The following is a 15,876-nucleotide window of genomic DNA, read 5'->3' as shown; positions in this document are numbered from 1 at the left end:
ATTGTTTATATGACTGATATAAATTATATCAAAGGTCAAATATAAAATACCTATGAGATCTTTAACATCTATAAGAGTGCAGTATGATTTGTTTAAGGCTAGATGGAATGAATCAGGTTTCGAGGCTTGAGTTTTATTTCTCTCCTCAGCTGTGGGGGAGCTATTGGCAGAATTGAAAGGAGAGCGCTTTGAGATGTGAGTGAAAGTTTTCAGAGCTCAATGTTTGATAGTTAGAGTAAGAAAATTGTACAGATAGAATACATCTTACCTTTGGTATTCTTAAAATAGAACGTTGTATCACAGATGTGCCAAAATAAATAGCCCTTCAGGACAACTGTTTCACAAATGCATAATTCATTTCAATTCCCACCTTCTTTTTCTTTGCATATAGCCATCGTTTGGAATACTTCAAGCCTTTCAATTTTAACACACTGCTTGGAGAAGAATGGAAACAACCCGAATCAGACCTGTGGCTAAGAGAGAAACCTGATATATAGGAGTGTAGTAGATGACTATATCAAACATTTCTTCTCTATATCTTTTAAGGTAAACCAATGATAAGTATAGTCTTTTTCAAGATACCATGAACACATTTCAACAACAAATAGTTTCATAGAGGTCAGTGAAAATATAGTACCTCTGTGGCAAATTGTATATAACAAGAAAATGTAAAGTTTGTAGATGATTTTATCTACAAAGTTAAAATGTTTCTCAGATTCACTTAGTCTAGGAGCCATCATGGCAATGAATTCTACTGTATGCCTTGCATTACCATCACCCCAAATATCCCTGACTCTGTCAACCAAAATCATTATTTCTCTTTCCACATAGCTAAACTTCAGCCAGCCTGAGACTGGAACATCTTATTTGTGCATTTTTGAACTCCATGTAATATACGATAATTCCTTACTTGGAATCTTTTGTCCATTCTTGAAATGTGTAGAAAACAATGACCTATTTCAGTTGAACAGGACATCTACTTCTGTTAAGGCATTATTAGGATACATGTGTTATTTAACCAGCAGTTTTTTCAGTCTTACAACTATTTTTACTCTGTAGAAGGAAATGGAATGAAATAGTCTTGAATTTGAGCAACAGGTTCTGCTTTTATTTATAAATAAATGACATTTTCTTAATGCTGTTAAACAAGATATAAAAATATTTTTATTTTATTTTGTAAACATCAAATATTCCTGGTCTAGAATTTTCAAATTCTCTGTTATAATATAGTTCAGAGCTTGAAGCCATCTAGTAGATAGATCATCTCTGAATGCCTCCACAAACCTGCTCCTTCACCAGCATTCTTAACTCAGAGATTAGCATTCTTGTGGAAGAAGAACCTTTATTACTCATACAGATACCTAGTTGCCTACCCAACAATATACTTTCTCCTCTACTTTATTAAAAGAACTTGAATTTTTGGGAGCTATGCTCAAAAAGTACGTTTTCCCAGACTCCTTTGCAGATAGAAATGACACTATAAAACAGTTCAAGTCAATGAGATGTAAGCATACAGTGTTAGGTGGGGCTTTGAAAAAAGATGCTTTAAAGATGAAAGACTCAGCTGGCATACACCTTTGGTCCTTTGCCCTCCCCTTCCTTTTCCCTGAATTGCAGAATTGATACCTGAGGTAACATACTAGCTACGCTGTGTTAATGAAGAGACAACCGAGGGATAGCAGAGCAGCAAGACAAAGGAGCCTGGGTTCCAAACAGCATGCTAGAGTAATACTGTATCATACCTGGACTGCCTCCCTCTACACTTCTTTATACAGAGAAAATGAGCTGCCTAATTTATTTCCCCAGATTCATCTGTAGATTCAATGCAATCCCAGTTAAAAATCTCAACAGGCTTTTTTGAGTAGAAACTGACAAGCTGATTCAAATTTTATATGGAAATGCAAAGAATCTCAAATAGCCAAAACAATTTTGAAAAATTGCAAAGTTGAAGGACTTTTACTACCTCACTTCAAGACTTATTAAGCTTCAGTAATGAAGACAGTGTGACCTTGGCATAGATTTGTACAAATATATCAATAGAATAAAATAGAGAAATCAGAAAGAAAACTGTATTACAGTCAATTGATTTTTGAAAAAGGTACTAATGCATTTAAAAAGGGAAAGGACTGTCTTTTCAGCAAGTGGAGTTGGAATAACTGGAAAAACATGAAAAGAAAAATGAGCCTTGACGCCTACCTCACAACCTATAGAAAATTTAACCTAAATGTGACTGGTGAAATGAAAAAAGTTCTAGGAGAAAATCTTCACAATCTGAGGTAGACAAAGATTTTTTTCTTCCTGGAGAAGGTTTGCCCTGAGCTAACATCTGTGCTAATCTTCCTCTACTTTATATGTGGGTTGCCGCCACAGCATGGCTGATGAGCGCTGTAAGTCCTCACCTGGGATCGGCCAAAGGGAACATGCCAAACTTAAGCACTATGCCACAGGGCTGGCCCCAGGAGTTTTTTTAAATAGGGCATAAAAGCATTAACTAAAAAAGAAAAAAGGTGAGAAATTGGACTTCATCAAAAATAAAAATTTCTTTTCATCCAAATCTGCCATTAAGAAAGTGAAGAGGCAAGCCAAAGATTGGGATAAAAGATTGAAAATACAAGTATCTGACAAGGGACTCTTACCCAGAATATTTAAAGAACTCCTACAAATCGCTAAGAAAAGGACAAGCCAAGTAAGGAGCAAAAGACTTGAACAGACGCTTCACAGAGGAAAATACATGAAAGGCCAATAAGTATATAGAAAGGCTTTCACCCTCACTTATCACCAAGGAAACGTAAATTAGAGCCACAACAAGATACCACTAAGTGACTGAAATGACAAATTACACACAATGGCTATGTGGCTAAAATTGAAGAAGACTGACAATGTCAAGCATTAATGAGATTGTGGAGTAAGTGGAACTTTTATACTCCGAGAGTAGGAATGTAAAATAGTACAACTGCTTTGGAAAACTGAAAATTTCTGATAAAGTTAAATACACACCTACCCTGTGATTCAACAGTTTCCTACTTAGGTATCTACTCAAGAGAAATGAATGTTCCAAGCAGCTTTATACATAACAACAAAAAACTGTAATCAATCAAATTTCCATCCATGGGAGAATGGATAGAGAAACTGTGATATAGTCAGACAATGGAAGACTACTCACAAAAAAGAATGGACTACTGATACATGCAACAACCTAGACAAATTTTAAAAGCATTATGTTGAGCAAAATAAACCAGATACAGCATGATGTATAATTATTTTTATGTGAGGCCAGTTTAGGCAAAACTAGGCTATAGTGAGATCTCAGAACAGTGATTGCTCTGGGTGAGGGGAGGGGATTCAATTTACCTGGAAAAGGGGCATGAGGGAGTTTTCTGGGGTGGGTTGAAATGTTTTGTATCTTGATCTGGCTGATGGTTATGTAGCTGCATACATTTTTCAACATTCCCCAAGCTGTATATTTAAGATTGGTGATTTTATTATATGTAAATTATACCTTAATAAAATACTGTTATAAGCTGAAAATTAAATGGAGTTAACGTCAAGTTTATATTGTTCCATTGAACAATCACTAATGCTCGTTAAATATGGCGTATCAACTAATTCTTTTCATTTATTAAATATGTTGTCTGAAAAGAGAGCTGGCGTAAGATAAATGCTGACTGTTACAGAAAGCATTGTAAGTGTCTTCATGACAACATACCATGGTGGCGGTATTAGGCATCCTAGATAAATTCAAAAAATATTTTAAAAATTGATAATAGCAGCTAACTAATTTGATTTGGTAATGATATGCCACTTTTGGATAGGAAAGGCATATTTCAAATAATCTTGGATGGTTTATTTATAAATTACCTGAAATAACTTTATGAGTGCGTATAAAACTATCCAAAAAAAGAGATATATTTAGAGTATCCTGATTTGAGAAGTGAATCCATCATTCTAAGTCACAGGTTCAGCTATAAATCATAACTGTTTATGAGGGAAAAGTAAAGCACAGATATTCTAGATACAATCACAGCCGTATAAAATATTGAATTTGAATGTTGTGAGCCTCCTAAAACCTAACATGTGTCTTCTTTTTGTCTATTTAGATGTTTTTAAAACATCTCTTAACTTTCTTTTATCTAAATAAGAAATGTGTTTGCCTTCTTCCAATAACAAGCAAGCAAAAACACATATACACATTTTCTTTTGAAAGATACATGCAGTTCAACCACAGAATTTTGGAAAATTTGTCCATTAGTAAGATAGAAACAATTTACTCTATAGAAACTTAGTATTTGAGAGTGGGTGTTTGTAATAGCTGTTTCAAATTTGTTTTTCACCTTCAGGACCATGAAAGAATAATCATTCCTTTGTTTAATGTATGCACGAATGCATTTCCTTGCTGTGTTTTGAATTGTTCACTACAGTATCATGCAGATTCCCTCTTCTCACCACTTAAATAGATTGCACAGTGTGTGTATTTTTTGAGGTGCTTTTGCATGCTTTCTCTCAGCTCCAGTAAAGTGTAAGGCACAGTCCAGGGGGAAATACACTTTTTATCTTTAGTCCCCAAATACTTTTTTTGACGTTAAAAAAATTTTGCCAGAGAAAAATTACTTAGGCTTTTTTCCTCCTTCTTTTTAAGATGTTAGGCTTTTGAGGCTGAAGATGATGAATATAGTTAATCTGATATTTAAAAAGAAAAAGAAAGGGTACAAGTGGTGAAACCATTACGGTAAGCCCTCAACACTTCTACTTACATCTCAAAAGTCCAAGGATCATCTTCTCTTTCCCATTTAAGTTTCCATAGTATTTTAACATTGCTTTATCAGAGCACTTATCCCGCTGTACATTAGAAAGCTCTTCTGACCCATCTCCCATCCTCTCAGCCTAACATTTTACTCCAGCAGCCAGTTGCACTCAGCACACTGACAGCACCTTGCCTCAGCTGCACTGCTATCTATTGCTTCCTGCCCCAGGGCTATGCTTCCATCTCAGCTCTGTGGAACACCTGCAGGAACCCATTTAGCCATTCTCGTTGGTGAATAAATGAAAAGCAATAAGAAAAGTTAATATATATTGTGGTATATGAGGAAGCCACTTGGTTTAAAACTAATTCAACATGGCCTTGTTTTTCCAGAAGGTCTTGATGTGGCCTACCAAGCATGCATTGTACATCTGCTTTAAACATTTACAATGTCCCAAAGCCAAGAACGATGCCCTTAAAGATAGGGATGTATGTACCTCCCCACCAATATCGGCATTTCTTTTTAGATAAGCATTTCTTCCCAGAAACTAAAGATTAATTACGGACTTACTGTGCTCATCTTGTGACCACTGACCTGCTGTGCTAGCAAAGCATTTTGTGAAAGTAGTAAAAGAGATATTCCTGTCATATGTGATGTATGTTTCTCGTTCCAAGATGGTATATAACCACGCTGTGTTCGTCACTTCTTCAGAGTTCTTCCTTTCTTGGTGAAGTAAGGTCGTTTTATCCTGGACTATAGTCCTCAAAACTAGCTCATATAATAAACTCACCCCAATTTTGATTTAGAGATTTATTATGAATTATTTGTGTCAACATCATACTTAAACTTCCCTGGATGTGTGAGGGAGCTAACATCCCATGGGGCAACTCTTGACTAAGGAGGCATGAGAGTCAGTGGATAACTACTCCTGTCTTTCATCCCTTAGGTTGGCAGTTCTGAGGGCCCTTCCACACAGCTCTTCAGAGGGTCCCTAAAGGAATCACGCTCCAGTTGCCCACAGCAGTGGCCAACTAATAACACACCTTATATTGCCTTTCCCTCATTTCCTGGTTTGCTCTTCCTAGTTCCTTACTCTTGTTTGGAATTACTTTACCAAAATCAGCCTACATGCAAGCCCTTGTCCCAGGTCTGCTTTATGGGGAACCCAGGCTAAGTCAGTTGTTACCAGAAGTGGCCCTGGAAAGTATGGGAATCAGGAACTGTATCACTCACGAGGCATTCAGTGATAGGGACCAGACTGGTGGTGATGACTCTGGTGTAACATCACGGTTGCTAAGACTTTCACTGGTGGTAGACTGGCTTGAGGAGCTGGTGAAGGTCAAACATCAGTGTGAATGATAGGTAGCACTTGGCGTAGAGGCAGTGGTAATAATAAGGACTGTGAAGTTGGCTGCTTTTTTTTTGTTTTTTAGCAATTCTACATTGAAATAATTTCATTTGATATTTCTCCATTAATAAAAAATGACAATTTGGAGAGGATTCTGGGAAAATGGTGGAGTAGGAAGCACAAGGAATCTGTCTCCCGACCTAGACAACAGTTACACTGGACGAACTGACTGGTATAACTATTTTGGAACTCTGAAGTCTGTTGATGGTGGAGTTGACTGCTTTTTGATAAAGGCTTTAGAAGACTTGAAAATGGAAAATTGCCAACTACAAACTCAAGGCACAATGTGAGAATCAGAAAGATGCACGTCAACATGTGAATAAGCCCTATTTCTAATAGCTGAAGAGCAGACAGTGTGGAAAATCAAGCTAATGGTAAGGGTAGCCACACTACAAAGGAGACTGAATGCCCAGGCTTGACATGTCTCCTATGTTGAAATGAGGGGCCTCATAGTGAAAGAGTGGGACCCTGAAACCTAGGATGGGTAAGTTTGTGTGGATGAGCCTATTCTGGTATATCTTGAACCCCAGGTTTTGCTTCACCCTCTAGAATGGTAGAAGCAGCTTCCTTACCCTTGTTAGAGGCAGTCATCCTCAACTTGCCTAGACACTCCCCTAAACACCTCACCTGAGGCAGGTGCATTGTAGATAATATTTGTTCTCAAAATATGCCATCCCCTCACCAGACTGAAAATGAGGTTCAGATTGCAGCACAGCTCAAGAGGCAGTGGAAATAACAAGTACATGCTGTGGGAAGAAATATCGCACACACTGAAAGAGTACAGGACCTGGAACCAGGGGAGCACATGTTGGAGTGGATCTAGTTACTTTATTAGAGAAGGCAGTATGTAGGGTTGGAAAGGGAAAAATTTGATTGACATGGGATGTTAAACTTGGGGCCTAACATCTTAACAAGGACACCTGGAAGTTATCTTAATATGCTACTGAGGTAACTTCTTGAAGTTGGCTATAATGGTGGCATGGTACGTGAAGCAGAAATACTAAAGTTGCCTTGGTAGACTATCAAGGAAAGGCCAATGGCTTGGAGAGATGATAATGTTAGAATATAATTGTAGAGTGTTATATGAGACCAGACAACCCACAATCTGACTGTGTTCACCAGCAGGGGAATAGAATAGAGGAGACTTAGAGAGGAGCACCATCATTCTTGAGAAACTCATTGTAACTTAGGTAAGTATAGGTAGCCTCTGTGGCCCAGGACTGAGTAGACAATGTTGCCATAGAACTTGGATGTCGAGTGTCCATGAGTGTGATAAGTTTCCAGAATATCAGATTCCTGTGGAGACACTAATTAACAGAAACCATGTGAATGTAATTACTGTAATGAGCAAGGCTGGAGTGGCAATCAGAGTGCATCAAAATCAGATATCCATGACTATGGCTAATAGTCCAAGGTGTACTAAAGGTGATATGGGTAGCCAGCCAGCTTGACTTGTATACTAGGAAAAAATTGAGAGCTGGTGAAAAGAAGGTGGTTTTCAGCTTTTGGAATAGATCGTTTTGATTTGTCACTCTTTTTTGTAGATCTAATCCAATTTTCAGACCAGGAATCAATTGATTGAAAGAGAAGCTGGATCCCCTTGATAAAATAACCAGCAATGTCACCCCAAGAATATACCATAAATATTCTCCTAATTCTTCCCCAGAAAGATCTGTGGCCATTTAATCAGATTAAATCATTTAACATTAATCATTAAATCAGATTAGGCCATTTAACTCTAGTCTGAAGAAATGTGACTACTAAGACATTTTGGGACTGTTGAATACAGTGAATTCAGTAACTGAGCTGATACTGATAGTAAGGGACCTGAATTGCCATTATGACCCTCTGTTAGAATGGGGCACATGGAAGCCAGGTGATCAAAGGAGTCCTGGCCAAGAACATCTCATATTAGGTCCAGTAGGTCCATCCTCCGACCCTTCAAGGTCATTCCCAGGAGCAAGAGAGATTGTTGCAGCAGTTTTTGCTATGGTAAAATTGGGTCTGTCACCCAGTAGATCTGATGATGCTAAAGGTATCTGTGGTGAAAAAGGATATAGGGGAGACTCTCTGAAAAGCCCCAACAGGAGAGATATAGTGCAGACTCTTTAGGTTTCTGGAGCAAGGTCATGCCTTTTGTAGCTAAGAATGTTTGAAAACAAGTTCCTGCTGTACTCTTGGGTTTTAGTAAAGGCTGAGCACTTGACTGTAGGACGTACAAGTGACTATGTGACCAGAGCTACCTATTATGGGATAGATATTATCATATCTACCAAGTCATAATGTCAAGACAACATAACAACAGTCCATCATATGATGGAAATACTACTTGTAGGATTAGGTCTGAGCAGGTCCAGAGGGCACAAATAAGTTGTATGAATAGGTGTGCCAGAATCCCATGTCACCTACCTCTGTTGTATCGATGACTTTCCCTCAACTTATACCCATGGCTTCATTGGAGGATCCCTACAACCAAATGACAAAGAAAGGAAAGAGCCAAGCCTGATAGGTTACCTTGATTTGTTGGTACTGGCTGAAAGTGAACTCTTGCCACACTACAGACCCACTCAGTAAAGTCCCTGAATGACAGTAGTGAAGGGAAAGCCTTCCAGTGGCCAGATATGTGAGCAGTTTACTTTGTCATTCACTGTGTTGTGGAGCAATGTCCTTAGGTACAAATATTTAAGGACCACTGGCAAATGGTGTGGCTAGTTGGTTGGGGCAAGATTTGAAGTTTGGAGGCAAGGAAGTTTGGGAGAGAGGTATGTGGATGGACTTAAGGTAATGGGCACAAGGCATGAGGATCTTTATGTTTCACATTAATTCCCACCACAGCAGATCCACTGTAGAGGGGGACCTGAACAACCAGGTGGACACAATGACTTACCCGGTGGATATCAGCCAGCATCTGTCCTCAGTCACTCCAGCACTTGCACAATGGATCCATGAGCAGAGTAACTGTGTTGACTGGGATAGAGGCTATGCAGGGGCCCAATTGCATGTATTCCTTCTCAGCATGCTTGAATTAGTGACTGTTATTCTTGAATGCCCAAAATCTCACCAGCCCAGACTAATGCCAAGACCTTGTTATGGTACCATTCCTTGAGGAGACTTGCCAGCCACTTGATGGCAAGTTGATTATATCAGACACCTACTGGAGAAAGACAATTTATCTGTGCTATGAGCAGCATCTACTCCAGATTTGGGTTTGCTTTCCATGCCTACAGTGCCTCTGCCAGCACTATCATCCAAAAAGTTTATAGGATGCCTGATTTCCTGACATGGATCCTGTATAGTATCACCTCAGACCAAGTGACCCATTTTGTAGTAGAGGAGATATGAAAATAGGTTCATTCCCATGGAATCTACTGATCTTACCATATATTGCTTCACCTTACCGTATCTGCATCATCTGGAAGCAGCCAGCTAAATAGAATGTTGAAATGGCCTACTAAAGCCTTAACTAAGTACAGCTGAGGGACAGCTCCCTGTAAGATTGGGCTGCTTTTCTTCAGGACGTAGTATTTATACTGAACCGATGATCTCAGAACCTGAAGGTAGAAACTGGCAACCCTCTATAACACTCACAATGATGCAACTATGGGTTCTTCTGGATTGGAGGTAAGGTTGGACATCTTCCACAACGGGACCTAATAGGTGTTCTACTGAACCAAAAGCTATGAAAACCACCTAATCATAATGGCTCTTTGTGCTAGAAGTTCATCAGGCAACTAAATCATAGGGCTATTGACCCAGCCTACTATGAAGAGCTAGAGTTACAGTTTTAATGGAGCCAGAGTGGAGTATGTCCTTCTTAGGGGATCCATTGGAGTGTCTCCTGGTGTTTCAGTGTCAAGTGATAACCATGAATGGCAACTACAGCAGCCACAACCTGACAAGGGAAGGCAACTAAGGACTCTGACCCTTTTAGGATGAAGGTCTGGATTACCTTATCACTCAAACAACCTGGACCCGCTAAAGAGCTTGGCCAAATGTGAGGGAAGTGTAGAATTTGTGGTGGAGGAGGGAGAAGATAAATGTCAACTATAGATGTGAAATCAATTGCAGCAGTGAAGACTAGCTTGTTCCACTAAATATTTGCATTGAGTCTTTATGTGCTGGCTAGCCACTACCTTGAAGATTACGTGATAGATTGGACTCAATATGGAACATGTGTGGCTCTGAATGCTGCAAGAAGTGGAATGTATGGGATAGCTCTTGTGTCCCATCTCATGTCTTCTCAGGCCATCCTTTAAGTCCACCTGTTTCACTCTTTGCTGGCACCTAACCTCTGTTGTACCATGTATCTCTTGCTTTCTGCCTTGGTGCTTTTCTGACACCTCAGCTACATGGAACACCTGTGGAAATCTGCTCAGCTATTCTGACAAATGTGCAAACTTGCAAGGTTAAGATAATTAACATCCTTGGTCAAATGGGAACAAGAGTTGGTGATTAAATACTCCTATCTTCTATCCTTCGGGCAGACAATTCTGAGGTGCATTCCATATAGTTCTTCAGGGGTCCTCAGTGGACTAAGCTTCAGTTGCCTACAGCAGTGATCAGCTCAAAATACAACCTTATATTGTTTTATCCTGTTTAATTTTCTCCACATCCCCATTCTCATTCTTTAGAATCACGTTCCAAAATTAATGACTGGCATACAGCCCTTTTCTCAGGCTCTGCTTTTTGGGAGAATCTAAGCTAAAGTACATTACATTGTAATTATTTGTCTATATGTCTCTTTGTTAATTCTGAAGGGCCTCTGTCTACACAAAATAGCGCAGAGCCCAGTGCATAGTAGGCATTCAGTGTTAATTGTTTGTTTAATTTAATAACTTTAAAGGATATATTTCAAAATTTCATGTGCAGGGAAAATCCTGGAATATTTTTCTTTATGATATTGGTTTTAGTGAGGGAAAGAGAGGAGGTGGACACACATTCACACATCATCTTTCTCTCTTGCTATCTCTTCCTCTTTGTCTTTTACCTTCTTATTCTCATTGCAAAATAGAATAGAGACACAGGACCGGTTAGTTTTGAAAATGAGCCTATATTTAGGAAGTTAAAGAGTTCTCATTTTTCCCAAAATCGTAACTCAGACTTCAGCAACCTGCAACAAAGATTTTTTTCCTGTCACACAGGCCACTTTCAGTGTCCTAGATGAAATAGATGGTAGACAAAAAGAAAGAAACCATGTCTTATTAACTTCTTCTAGTTCTAGCAGTGCCTATACCAAAACGTTATTTACATAGTACACAGTCAATAAGCATTGATTTTTAAATAGAATTTCTTTCGGAGTTCCTCCAGTGGCTCCTGCTGCTTCTTCTGGCCCTAAACATGAGGGTCTTCCGACTTCCTTTTGTGTGTCCCAAGTTTCCATTCTTCCCAATTCTCTCTACCTGCCCCAGCTCTTCCTTTAGTCCTCATCACAGTCAAAATTTTACTTTGTAAGTGCTGATTTTACTAGGTATTGACTCAGTTACCACATTAGTGTAATTTACACTATGGATTTTTGGACTTAAGTCCAAGAAGTAGCATTTGCATTTTTAAATGAGGACATCTGCATAAGAAATCTTCTAATTGAAGATATATGTGGGGAGCATATTTTTGTTAAATTATCATTCCTGGGCACTACTCATTTTCTGATCATTTCTTGTCTTAGTTTTGTTCTATGAAAGCAGAACTTATACAATTGACTATTATAATCATTTATCATCACCAACTATCATTTTTCATGTAAGGAATAGTAAAAAGAATCATCACTAGAGCTGTGATGACACGTGTATGAGGAATATAGGAAACCGAAGTTATTAGTCTATGAAAAGTGAGAGATGTCTGTACAAATTTCACCTTATGATTTCATGATAAATAGCTAGTAATTAAAATATTCTTTTCTGTATAATGGGATCCGTGGGTCAAATTTATGCTGATATTTATAAACCTAATGTGTCGTTTAAAGAGGAAATAGAAAATATTGTCAAATGATATTTCACTTTACCATTGGTCTGAATTATAACAGTATATGATTACATTATTGGCTATTGAGAAATCTTTGGTGTTTTTATATTAGTTTTTTACTTTATACTCAAAAAATTCACAGAGAATGTAGAGTTTAGTAAAAGCTAATTTTCTTTTGGCAGCCTATCACCTGAAATATCTGTTAAGTAGTATTTCTGACTCAATAGTACACTGAAAACCCGTTTTTCTAATAATTCCCTAAGGCACTGCAGTACCTGGAGTACATCTCTTGAAGAGATAGCTGTGCTGAAATAGAAAACCAAACTATAAATGGAGGCATTCCAAGAAGTAAAAATTGTGCTAAATACAAAGGTATGTTTTTGAGTAAGTTTTGAAAAAATATCTTGAAGAAAAAAGATAATTAATACCACAAGTATTAAGCTTTGGTGTATACCATAGAAACACCATGTGTCCTGTATTCCTACAATAGTCCTAGCTTTTCTTCTAACTGCCTGACTTTGTGAAAGTCACTTCATTAAAATCGCTAATACTTATTATTTTTCAGGAATCACTCAGGAACTTAACATTTAATTCTGACAGTAACCTCAAAAAGAGTCATATATTCTTGGAATATTTATTTTTAAAGTTAAAGAAACTGAGACCTTCAGAGACTAAATGTCTTGCCCAAGACCATACAGCTAAGGAGCAGTGGATTTGAACCTAGGGAGTTTGATTTTGGAGACTGGGCGCTTGTCAACTATGCTACCGCCTCTCTGAGTCTTGATTACTCAGCTAAAATAAAGCTATTGAACCAAGATATTTCCCTCTTTGATTGTATAAATAAAAATAACATGGAAAAAAAAGGGTTCATAAGCCCTTCACTTTTATGTAGCACATTCACAGAGAAGATGAGTGTTCAAGCCGCTTCTTCCTAAGCCGCTTGCTGAGAGAAACACATTTTTTTCCCAGGCGCCTCTGGGTGTCATTTATTGCAGCAGTGTCACACCTGAAAATTGTCACTGCAGCAGGTGTACTTTGGTGTTGGCTTATCTGAATGCAAGTCTCTTAGGATTTATCATGATTAGGGAGTGAATCGTAGTGCAATAGAATATTAAAGAGGAAGAAACCCCAGGCACCATCTATACTAAATGCTTTTACTAACCCGATTTTTGTCAAAGATCAAAAGGCAAATTTAAGAGGATATGAAAAACTTTGGAAACCAAACTTCATACACTCGAGTGACTTGCAATAACTATAATAACCTTTTATCTCCAAATATCAGAAACTGAAGTAATTTAGCAGTAATTTATTCTAATGACTGTATGGTCTGCTTGTGCAGAAAACCTACAGGTTGTGAATGTTTGCTTTCCTGTCTTTAATGTTTTACTGTTTGCAACAGTGGCAATGCATCTTGTTTCCTTTCTGAGAAAAACATCTTCCTTCAAAAATAATGAAGTAATTTATATCAATGACTTTTCAAACTGCAGGTTGCAAATCCATTAGGGAACGGATTATGGAATCTATATAGTGGACTATAACCCACAAACAATTAAGTAGAATTGAAAACATCAGAGTGCATCACATTTATTAAATGTATCTATTCTTTCAAGAGTTTGTTCTTATTTTTGATCTAGTCACAAAAATTTAAAATCCATCAATTTAGAGTGTTTACAGAACAAAAACTTTAAACACTTCAGTTGTTCACAATATATCTTTTGAGTATCTAGCTAATAACCAAAAGATTCTCAATGATTAGTGACTGGAGAAGATTTTGAGGGGAGCCTCAACTCAGATGTGTCTCTAATGCAGCTTAAAAACCAAGGAAAGAAATACAGCCGTCTACTTTACTTTTCAATTTGATTTTGTTATAAATTGAAAAAAATCCCCCGGATGATAGCTAGCTCGATAGTTACATAGGTAGATAGGACTTGTGTATAGAGAGCCTCAAATTTTAAATACGTTTGTTGGAAATGGTCCCTTTTCACTTTAGGGTCCCTTTCTAGTCTATATTTGAATGCTTTGGGTTACAAGTAAAAGTAAGCTCAACTGAAGCCAGTTTAAACAATAAAAGGAGGTATGGCAGTATCAAACTTTTGGCAGTTTGATGTAAAGGTTAACCATCTCTCTGTGTCATCAGTTTTCTAGCTCCATTTATATGTGGTTTTCTTGATCTGCCATCTTGTTGGTCATCTTCATCCAAAGACAACTTTCCTTTTTGTGTACAAAATGGCTGTGGGCATTACACATCTTACAATGACAAACCACAAAAGCTGGCACAAGAGAAAATAGTCAATGATTTATGACACTAGTCTAGGTATTTTCCTCATATTTTAGAAAATTACAGTTTTCTACAGTCTGGATTTTGATAATTATGTTCCCATTCTTTCATCTGTCTCCTGTATTTTACGTGAATTACATCTAGAAGCTTGATTACATTCAGGTTCAATTTTTGGTAAGAATATTTCATAGATGGTGTTGTATTCCTCTATCAGGAGATGCATAATGTCTGTTTTTCTCCATTTTGTGATGTTAGAAGCCATTGATGAGCATTGCCTAAATCCATGGATTCGTTAGGGCTTGTAAAATGTCAATAATCCAATTTTGTCATTACTTCCATAGTTCTTAGCTGGAATACTTCTATAAAAAAAAATTACGCCAATTCAATTATTTGGGTACCAAGAGGCACTGTTTTTACAGGATAGATGCTTGAATCTTTTTTTTTTAAATTTAGCTGTTTTCTGAAAAGTTGGTTCTCTAGCAATCTCTAAAGTTGACCAAAGAGATTTTTTTAAGTATCTTTTTTGAACTCAAGGATTTAAAATTGCTTTATATGTATCAATCCATTGCAGTTTTCTCATTGATGCTCTATGCGTTCCAACTTTGGCCAGTGGGAGTCACTTTAAGTTGGCTCCTTAGTCTTTTGATGTGAACTTAGTAGTGTGCAATAGCTTATTTGCTTTCTGATATGACAAGATGTTTCAGGCTCATGTTGGACATTGCCTGCTATAGACATAGTGCTAGCCATTTCTCTAATAAGTCTTGGTTTCTCTTGGTGGAATATGATTAATTTAGAGACTACTGTTTGGACATTAGGAGAGCCCAATGTTAGTGGGATGGGCATTTTTCCTAGTCTTTTTAAAGAAAAAATACATCATGATTTCATATTGATACTTCCTACTTAATGTCATACATCTTACATCTGTTTCTCTTCTAACATGACAAATTGGTTTTCAGTGATTTCAACATAATTTCTCATTTGCTTTTTCCCACAAAACACACAACAGACTATGAATAAAACAATACTATCAACAATATGATTATTGAAAAGAGTTTAAAGGTTATATTAGTTTTGTTTTTGCTATTCTTTTTGACCTTAGAGTATATTCCACTAGGGATATACAGCCAAATTCCTGTGTTTAAAGTCACTTGAAAAGTAGTTTCTGTCTGTATTATGCCAGAAAATTCAATACACAGATTCATTGGTTTCATTTCCCTTTTGATTTTTGGGAATTTTTAAAATAATTTAAAGTATTTATGAGTTCCAAATTCAAATCTACAAATCAGGGTATACTTAGAGAAGTCTGGCCTCTATTCTAGTTCCTTCTAACTCATTATCTCCCTCTCCCTTTAGATAACCATTAACAAAATTTATAGTTCATGCTTCTATTTTTTAGTATAAGCAAATACGTATAAATAGTCATATTCTCTTCTTCCTTCTTAGATATAAATGTTAGCATACTGGAGTCAACAGAAAGAATTGCACTATCATGT

The 15,876-nt window shown here is 37.3% G+C and overlaps 1 protein-coding gene across 6 annotated transcripts in view; it reads left to right on the top strand.

Annotated features, from left to right (window-relative positions):
* The window catches only part of C2H4orf33 (chromosome 2 C4orf33 homolog), a 109,571-nt gene that overhangs the window by 17,588 nt on the left and 76,107 nt on the right, over nt 1-15,876 (top strand). For 3 of the 6 annotated variants that reach the window (XM_008521415.2, XM_070609066.1, XM_070609067.1), the window contains one exon: nt 392-3,533. In XM_008521415.2, coding sequence (XP_008519637.1) covers nt 392-497 — 106 coding nt within the window. In that variant the 3' untranslated portion in view covers nt 498-3,533. Of the gene's footprint in view, nt 1-391; nt 3,534-12,368; nt 12,478-15,876 lie in introns of those variants that run through there. The other 3 variants (XM_008521416.2, XM_070609068.1, XR_011537171.1) reach the window with 2 other exon arrangements.

Source organism: Equus przewalskii, chromosome 2 (genome assembly GCF_037783145.1).
Source record: "Equus przewalskii isolate Varuska chromosome 2, EquPr2, whole genome shotgun sequence".
NCBI classification, from domain to species: domain Eukaryota; kingdom Metazoa; phylum Chordata; class Mammalia; order Perissodactyla; family Equidae; genus Equus; species Equus przewalskii.
The sequence above is the reverse complement of the archived record's forward strand: the minus strand, read 5'-3'. Positions and strand labels throughout refer to the sequence as shown.